The following is a 9,852-nucleotide window of genomic DNA, read 5'->3' as shown; positions in this document are numbered from 1 at the left end:
TGCTTGTTCACCAGTATGGCTTCTTTGGACACTTGAATGGAACTGAGCCATTATTAATTTGATCAATTCCACCTTTGCTTTTCCTGCTAAGTCAAAATGGCTGATGCCAAATTTTCAGTAATTTAGTGGTAACTGAAAATTAGCGAGTAAGCCTTTACAGTGGGAAACCAATTGTTTCTTCTACCTAAATACCTGTCCCGCATGGCTAAGATAAGTAACCTGTCAACACTATCTATACACTCACATTTTTGCCTCAAATATGATCCTATAGCCTTAGTGTTTTTTATTCACCTAAAGTATGGCTAATGGCACAGTGGCAATAAATCTTAACAGGATTCCTGTCTAATCCAGTATTTTACATATTGATTTGGACTGATAATTTTAAGCATGAGTATACAGTATAATAACTATTAATTAAACACTAACTCCTTGTAGGGACCTGCTATGTCGACATGTTCCCCACACACAGCAGATTTACATCCCACAGCAAGCCCCTTGTAAAATGTGCGGCCCCACTGCAATGTCCAGAGACATACATAGTTTTAAAAAGTGCTCATGGATTAAATTCCAATAAACCAACCCTAAAACCTTAATCATTAAAGTTCTTACAACACATTGATCACTCAATCACTCCACAGTGAGGCTAGTGTCTTCTCTGGCCTCCCACAGAGAAGAACTGGTAGCATCTAACACACCCAGTCCTCTCTCTCAACTCCAGGTTGCCACCACAGCAAGTGGCAGAAAACCACCAGGTGCCTCTGGTTACATCCAGATATTATATACAGTGTACAGATATAACCTGTTTATTCTGTCGCCAGAAACAATGCAGAGTACATATACTGTAATTGTACTGAGACACTGTCATTTAAATGGACAGTTGAATATACAGCAAATGTTGGTTAAATAAATGCAACTAGATGTAATCAGCAGTCTGAGTCTCCCTCTGTGGTTCACTTAAGGTACTACACTGATTTTAAAAGTGGTTTTGTTCTTTTGAAGGTCTGTCAGCTGTACAGCCAATGCTGCATGCATGCTAACATCCTCTGTCCCATGTAAACCAGTATTTTGACTGACAACACCTAGCTGAGATGAGTGTGGGGAAATTTATTTGAATGGAAACATAATGTACCATACCTTAACAGGAGAGTGAGGGAGATGTCAATTAACACACATTCTCTATATACCCACACAGTTCTGAAAGGTAGTCTGATCAGGCTGGTCATATTATGTTGCCTGTGGCCTTGATAAAACCTTTTGTTATCATTCAATTACAAACAAGACAACAGACAAACAGGAATGGCTGCTAAGGTACAAAGAGATGTGGAGATGCACAAAGGAAAACTGCCCTGTACACTGGAATGCTGATGAGGCAACAAGGACAGCTGTGCAGGCAGGTAAATAGGAGATAGGAGGAGCTGTTTTGTTTTGCTTTTACTCGTAAAACACAAAGAAAGCATAGGGATGCTGCCATAGACAACTGAAATTAAACTGCCATTTTTATCTCTCTGAGAAAAAAAAAATCAAAACGAAACCCTTAGATTTCATTATTTCGATTAAATTCTATTTGTTTTCCATCTACGTAACTGGAGACTGTATTTCAATACAGCAAATCAAGCATTGAATAAAGCGATAACATGGTGTTCTTTTATAAGCAGAGTAGACAGTCTATCTGAGCCTGATAGCCTCCTGCTTCACAGAGACTCTGAACAACAACCCACATTAGTTTTCCTGCTAAAGTCTCCTTATCTAACCTACAAACATAAACACACGTCTTGTCCTGCAGCGAACGAGCCGCCAAACAAACACTCACCAGAGAAAAGTGCATTGCTAACATCAATTAGCAGGCTGGATAGCTAATTAGCTGCTTAGCTGCAGCACATTAAACAGTGTGTAAATATACCAGCAAATGTCACCTCAGATGCTGGTTCGGTCATTTCTCTGTAAAATTGCTGTTTGAGACACACTGCCTGTCAATGACTTATAGCTACAGCAGTTGTACAGTAGCCTGCCAGCTAATGTCAATCAAACATCTCCAACACATGCCTCCAGCCAGCTCAGACAAAAAGTAGCACTTCTGGTATTTTTCCGGTCCTTTTTTTCATTCTAATAACTAACTTTTATCAATATATTTAAGAACATGTTGACATTATTTTTGACTGCAAAGAGGGGTGATTAAATGTTATTTCAGTTGGACGTGTGCTACATAACTGCTGATTCCGGTCAAAGACCTTTGTTGCACGTCATTCTCTATCTGTGAACCTGAGGTTAAAAACCTTGAATGGTTTAGACCTCACTTATTTCTTCCAGCGTGCCAACAACTGGTCTCTTTGTGAGGTATATTTAGCGGAGTTCTACGTGATGATTTGAAGGTGGCAGCCCACCCGATCATGTTTTGGTAAGTCAATACTCTGAAAGGGGCAAAGTGCAGGCTCAAGCCTCAAGGTAAAAGCCAAAGGATCCAGATACATTTTACCTATGCAAGTCCTTCTTTGAGGCCACAGGCCATTTACAGCCATTTCACTCATTGTGTTAATTTGTTTTTGGTTTCTTTTTACATTTTAAGTTCTTTGAGAGAACATGGAAACATGCCAACTTTGTCCACTGCCAAGAAGGGCCAATAAGTGTTTTTCAATCAGTACAAGTTTTAAAGTTCAAATTTTTTCACCAAAAAATAATGTGTTGGTTTGTATGTGTACACAAAAAAACCAACACATTACTCCAGTACTTAAAACAGTTCATTGGGATCCCGTTGCAATACAGAATCAACTTAAAAACATGTTCACTGACTACAATCAAGTCAGACCTCTCAGGTCATCATGTGGTGGGATTCTAACTGTGAACTAACTAACTATGATCCAGATCTGGTGAGGGTGCTTTTAGCTACTTTGGTCCTGTTCTCTGGAACAAACTGCCTGATGGCCTGAGATCTGTCACAACTGTGTCCACATTTAAAAGTAAACTGAAAGCGTTCCTGTTTTCTGAGGCTTATGATTAGTGCGTGTGTGTGTGTGTGTCTGTGTGTATATGTGGTTTGCGGGATGGTTGTGTGATCTGTCAATGTCTTTTGGAGAGTTTAGGAGATGGTAGCAGCGACAGACAAAAGTCTGCTGTGAAATTACAGGAGCATGAAAAGGGGATACCATGTTTGTGTTGGCTGGATTTATGCTGTTGGGACGTCCACGTCCATTATGGTCATTTTTAAAGGGAAGCATGTCAAAGCTGAGTGGATTTCTGGAAGTCTAGACCAGGCAATCATCAGAGCTTCTGAAAATGGATGGATTAACTCACAGCTTTATGTGGATTGGGGCCAAAGAGGTGTGGCTCGAAGAAGGAGGACCACAGGCTACATGTTGTCCTGCAACCTGAAGTTTTTTGAACTCATGAGAAAAAACAATATTCATGTTGTTGGCTTTCTTCCCCACACCAGTCCTGCTTGTCAGCCAGCTGACAAGTCTCTGTTTATAACCCTAAAGCACCATTGGCAGAAGAGTAGGCAGAAAGTAATGAAGTGGTGCAAACGCAGGCAACTAGGTCACCACAAGAAATGTTATTCCAGGACAACAAAATAGGTACAATAGAGGATATAGTTTTGGTGGTCCAGCTACACCCTTACAAGCAATTACATGCATTACGACTCCACAGTATAAACAGGGTCCTTTGCAGTGTGCATCTATAAAGAAGATGACAGGCCATGTAGAGTTCTGTACAGTTTACAGACAGGTCAGTGGAGAACAGTCCAGTGATGATGTGTGGCTCTGTGGTCACTGCAGGAAGTGCTTTCATGAAACTTGTGGTGAGGAGATGGTCAGCTTCATGAGGAGGAATTCATTTGCACGTAGTGTGTTGTGGCACTGTAAAGCAGGCGCAACAACATTCAGCCATTGAGAAAATAAATCCTTGGCATTTCACACATTTTAAAATTCTGAGCCTTAGTCTACCAAAAATGTTTTGTGTCTAGTTAAACTACTTAATAATGTAGGAAATCTAGTTAAGAAGACCTTGCCAGTAGTGATAATTATTGAAATTTTAATCACATTTATTCACTATTTCAGTGTCCATTTCCTCCTACTACATCATAACTACTGGAACAAATAATAATAATAATACACTTTCAATTAAAATGAATTATATTAATAGATTTTTTTCTCATATGACATGTTTTATTCATAAACTAGTGTCTGAAGCGTCACACTTGAAAGTTACACTTCTGTGAGAGGGTATCATATGGGGTTTTATTTGTTTTCAGATGAATTCTAACATTTTATTTCACTGTAGGCGTGTAGTCAAGGTCCTACTGAAAAGAACATCACTTTAGTTGGATTTGACACACTAATATAGCTGACATATTACTTAAGCTTCTGTGTACAGGTGAATTCACTGGTAGGTGTCACAATTGAAGAAACCAATTACATTGTTGGATACCACTCCTGATGAATGGGGAAAAAAGCTCTGTTGTGATTGGTTCAGTCTGAGAGTAGATTGACTCTCAATCATGTAGATTACAACCACCTGGGTGATGAATGTGTGCTTTGTGATAGCTGTTTGAGAATGCCTAACAAAGACCTATGTTAGATCGAAACATTGCCCTATTAAATTTGTTGGGATCCATCAGTGCAGTGTGCAGTTCTTGAAATTTTTGCCTAAAAACCAATATATCCAGTGAAGAAATAACTTTCAATCATGACAATTTTAAATTGTGAGTTATGCTATACAAAAGATTTGCTTGCTTGTATTCAGAGGGGTTGTAAAGCAAAAATCCAATGTACCTCCATTCTGTTTCTTATACATCTTTTAAGAGTTCTTGCCCTTTCATGACTTGACTGCATATATGTAATGCTAAAAATATAAAGTAGACTGCCACATGATATTCTTACATTTCTTAATAGAGCTAAATAAAGAAAGAAAGAAAGTACAGCCCATCGTTCTGTTACAGTGCACCTTCAGTAAAGGCTTTAGGAGAGTTTGCTTTGCGTTTTCTTTTGGCTTATAATATGCATGAACCAAGGCCTGGAGGAAGGAGGCAGGATGCAGAGAAAGAGAGAAAGGAATCAGAGTGTATCATGAAATGCAGACAGGGATGAGAAGAGGACTGAGAAGGAGAAGGGTGAAGTGAAAAAGTGGAAGGAATAAGGAGAGGGAGAGAAGAATAAAACCAGGATTGAGACAAAAAGATGAGAAGTACATAAGTATGAGACATTAATTCCATGACATGAGTGTCCATACATGCAGACTGGGGGATAATCATTTCTTCTCAACTCTGATTCCACTGTTTCTGTATATCACCTCTTTACATTTTGTAACACATCTTAGATCCTCCCTCAGGATTCATGCCTGCTAAGCACCTTAGAGAAAAAAGAAAATGAGTCTGTCAAAAAATACATAAAAAATGGGTGAAGGATATAAAAAATATTAGACAAGGCAGAAGTAATGAACTATTGATGGAGGATGAGGATTTAAGGAGAGGGATGAGGAGAAAAAAAATCTCCCTTTATGTCACTGAATTAATCTGTTATTTGGAAGAAAAGGTGAGGTGAAAGCATCAGTTAAAATTGACTTGAGGGGAGCTTTAATGAGGCCCTATGGGACTGTCAAGTGTAAGAAAAATGTGTATGACAGCAATATTATACAATGAACTAGCTGTTATGTGCGCTTCTGTCCACTAGATGGCTGTAGCACACTGCCTGCACAAGGCTTCCATGCTGATAAGGTGATGTATTCATTGAGAGGAGGAGAGGCTCACACTGACCGGTGTACGGAGTGAAAGGGACATGTTATGTTAAACATGGTTATCTCTGGATGAAGGCCAACATACAGGCTGCCTCCTCTGTGAAAGATCAAAGTTGGAGTAGGAGAAGATCACAGTTGGCTTTAAGTCAAACGCTACATTTGCCATAACTTAGTAAGAAGGTTAATTTATTATGAATTTGACATTATTCTCCCTGCTGCCTTAAGTTAGGCAGAAAAAAGCATAGCACTTGCTCATTAGTTGCTCTAATGTAACACCTCCTGAAAAAGTGGACGTGAGGAAATGTAATAATCTTACTTGTCACCGGTCTGTATGTGTCAGTTTGACTCAGTCTCCAATGCATCTTTGTATCAGCAAGGTTACAGCATATAGTAAGTAGCAGTCACTACTTTTTTGGCCAAAGTGGATAAATCACTTTAAAGGTCTTGATCAACTCCAGGACGACTGAATCATCAATATTACAACCATCCTGAATGTTCCTCAGAGCATCTTTTTGTGTGACTGAAGTAGCTACCTGATATTTATACAAATCATTGCTCAGTGATGTCATTTAACTCGCAATCACGTTCATAAATACATCACCTGCACCCCACCTAAAGCCAGATGTTTTCCCCCTTTTTGTGAAATGGCCATGCAGGCGAGGATGTCAAACATATTAAAAATTTAGATTTTTTTGTCAATATGGTTTTGGTGAGTCTTCCTTGAGCGCCATCGAGTCAAGTCAAAAAATTTAATCACAGAGCCAAAAATCGCACATTTATCTCAGAGGGCTTCACACTCTGTACAACATGACAACTTTTACAGGCCACAGTGCTAACCACTGCATGCTGCTGCACGTCCACAGGAGAAGCACATGGGAAGAGAGGATGAAGCAGTGAATTGCAGACAAAAACAAAGTTAATTATTTGTACACAAGAAATATCAAAACCTAATGTGGAGATTGTCACACAATGTACCCTGCACATTCATGCTCCCGAAAGGATGAACCCTCATTTGATCTCCTCCAGCGCCACCATCAGGACAAATGATCTACCCTGCGCACAAGATCATTTGTAATTCATGACTGACATGAAAGTTACAAAGTTATGATGGGAATAAGCCTCTAATGACGAGATAATAATACCTATACTACTACTAATAATACTTACTACTATTAAATACAATAGGCTGTTTTTATCTTTTTTATAATCAGTTATTATTGTTGTTTCTGTTTGACAATAATATAAATTCTTTAAAAACACACATGATGTCTTGCTAATAAAGGTCAATGGATTGAATTGCGAGAGCGAGAGAGAGAGCGAGCGAGAGAGAGAGAGAGAGAGGGAGGGGAGGCACTGGGGGAGAGGGAGGGAGGTAGAGAGACCCTGGCGGACAGCAGCAGAGAGGTTGGACCGGGAACAATAGAGAGGAACGAAGCCAGCCCTGAAACACCAAACAAACCGAGAGGGCGAGAGAAAGAAAGAAACCCAGAGAGGGGGGATGGAGGGAGAGAGAGGTAAACGGAGAACATGTAAGGAATAAAGACGCGAGGATTTTCCGGACCGGAGGGCTTTATTTCTATCTTTCTTAGTCGGTTGGATTGTATTGAACCGGATTCCGGTATGAACCCTGCAGAAGCGGCCGAGGAGGCGCCCAGCGACCCCGACACTGATGCCTTCTACAAAACAGGTAGGAAGACAGAACAGAGCGGCTGCAAATCAGCACAATCTGCGACAAAAGCATCATAACTGTGGCCAATGTCACCACGAGCCGTCTGAACACGCACATGAAACCAAGTGAACATCAGCAGAAATGTGCAGAAAATCACAAGAGATGTGCTGGAAATTACACAGGCAGTGCCAGATGGAAGCCAGACACGGAATCGTTACAATTCAGCTCAAAATAACGTTAAATTCTGCTCTCAGTGCTGATATTTAATGGTTTTATATGCATTAACAGTGTGTGTGTGTGTGTGTGTGTGTGTGTGTGTGCGCGCGCTCGCGTTTGTGTGTATGTGTGTATGTGTGTGTGTGTGTGTGTGTGTGTGTGTAATAGTGTGAGCTCATGTGTCTGATGCTGATGGGCTTTACAAAAGAAAGAAGAATCACAGGGGAACCACATCAAATCAGCTGCTGGAAATCTGTTCAATATGCTGCTAAATGACGTTTTATGTAGTACTGTCCAAGCTTTGATCAGCATTGCAGACTGTGTGTATGTGTGTGTGTGTGTGTCTGTCAGTGTCTCTTAAATTGATCCATTTTGATTTTAAAAACAGAAGACGACTAATCATTATGACACAACTGACCTAAAATGGTGTAAATGGAGTTTATATGGTTTGTACATTGAGTAGTGATCAATGGAGATTCTCCTGGTCTGTCAGGGTGACGAGAGAATGTGTGTCTGACACTTCATACAAAACATAAGGATAATGGCTAAATACACAACTGGGGCTGCAACTGGCAATTTTCTCATCGATTCATCTATAAACTGATTCTTTTGCCAGCTTCACCTTCGAAATGATGTCCTCAAACCACTTTTTTAGTCTTTCCAACAACGGATACTGTATTTCTTTCTCACAGTACTATGAAATACAGAAGCAGCTCATTACTTTGGAGGAGTGGAAACCAGAAACCAGATCATCTTTGGTATTTTACTTAAGAAATTGCTGATAATCTAAACAGTTAGTTTTTTATTTTTAATTTTTCATTTATAATTCAATTTATTTTCATTATCAATTACCACTTATTTTCTTGATTAAATGATTGAGTGTGTTTTGTAAAATGTGAGTAAATTGTGAAGGGTGTCTACCCCAAGTTCCCTGAGCCCATCGTTACTCTTCAAAATGTCTTGTTTTGTCCAACCACAGTCCAGTAGCCAAAGATAATCGGTTTATTATCATAGAGGGGTGTGAAAACCAGAAAATATTCATATTTGCGAAAGCTGGAACCTGCAAATGTTTGCTCAAAGAACTGCTGAAACGATTATCTGATTATCAAAATCGTTGCAGATTAATGTTTCGCCAATCAACTAATTGATTTCATTGACTAATTATTGCAGCTCTAGTTTGATTGACTGTTCTGTCAGCACTTTTATTGTTATGTTTTATGTAGATGTACTGTATGAGTGTTGGATACTGACACATTAGGGTTAAAATAATGGACATAAGCATGAATACAGCTATTTAGGGCTTTCTCAGGTTATATGGACTGGAGTGTTTGTGTGTGTGTGTGAGTGACAGGGAGAAGGAGAAAGAGAAAAAAAACCGCAATGATAAAATAAGTTTTATCAGTATAGAAAACTGGTGACATATTGGTGCCATGTTTGATCGACTACACATACACACACACACTCACACACACAGTATGCAGTAGTGCTCAGAGAGGGACACACCCTTACTCTCAGTGTCAGTGTAATTCAGTTCAATAACTTTATTATGAACAATCCTGCCAAGGGAGTTTATTAAATCAAACACACACTCAAAAACACACTCTATGAGACAGTGTGTGTATTGTATAGAGTAACAGGGGTTCCATGTGTGATCTCCTGCTTTTCAGTTTTCCCATAATATTAAATGACTGTCAGCTGGAACGTTTCCAGCAGATGGACATGGAAATCCCGCTGGTTGACTCATCAGTACAAACAATGGGATGCTGTGCTTAAAAAAGGTCTGATTCATTGACATTTAGTCAAAGGTACAACAATTGTGAGAGAAAATTCAACTATGTGTCCCAGAGAGCACTGAAGTAAGAAACAACCAGTAATTAAGCTGAACACTGTTGCTGTGCTGCTGATGGATTTTGAATCAATCAAGACTTTGATTTTAGATCAGTTCGTCATGTATGGTGTAGTTTTTCTGCTCTTGATTCTATCAATGGTCCAGGTGCTTTCTCCATAGCAGAACACACTGAGACTGATGGGTATTGTAGAATTTCAATAGTGCTATGCGACAGAGCAAAGAGGGAAAACTAGTCCTGATTCTTCCATCTGTAATCTGTGTGAAATAATCTCATGTGAGATGATGAAGCCCAGCTCAACAGCTGAGAACTTAAAGTCCTACTGAAGTTAAATTGCCTTTTGTTGTCTGCTGTAGCATACATATCTGATCTGTTCATCACGCATGATTTCGA

General features: G+C 39.5%; 1 protein-coding gene across 2 annotated transcripts in view; it reads left to right on the top strand.

Annotated features, from left to right (window-relative positions):
• The first annotated feature begins 7,127 nt into the window (after positions 1-7,127).
• Positions 7,128-9,852, top strand: part of kalrna (kalirin RhoGEF kinase a) — a 156,983-nt gene continuing 154,258 nt past the window's right edge. For both annotated transcript variants that reach the window (XM_042425768.1, XM_042425767.1), the window contains exon 1: positions 7,128-7,414. In XM_042425768.1, coding sequence (XP_042281702.1) covers positions 7,348-7,414 — 67 coding nt within the window. In that variant the 5' untranslated portion in view covers positions 7,128-7,347. The remainder of the gene's footprint in view (positions 7,415-9,852) is intronic.

Source organism: Thunnus maccoyii, chromosome 11, assembly GCF_910596095.1.
Source record: "Thunnus maccoyii chromosome 11, fThuMac1.1, whole genome shotgun sequence".
Lineage (NCBI taxonomy): Eukaryota > Metazoa > Chordata > Actinopteri > Scombriformes > Scombridae > Thunnus > Thunnus maccoyii.
Note: the sequence above shows the minus strand (reverse complement) of the source record. Positions and strands in the feature narration are given on the sequence as shown.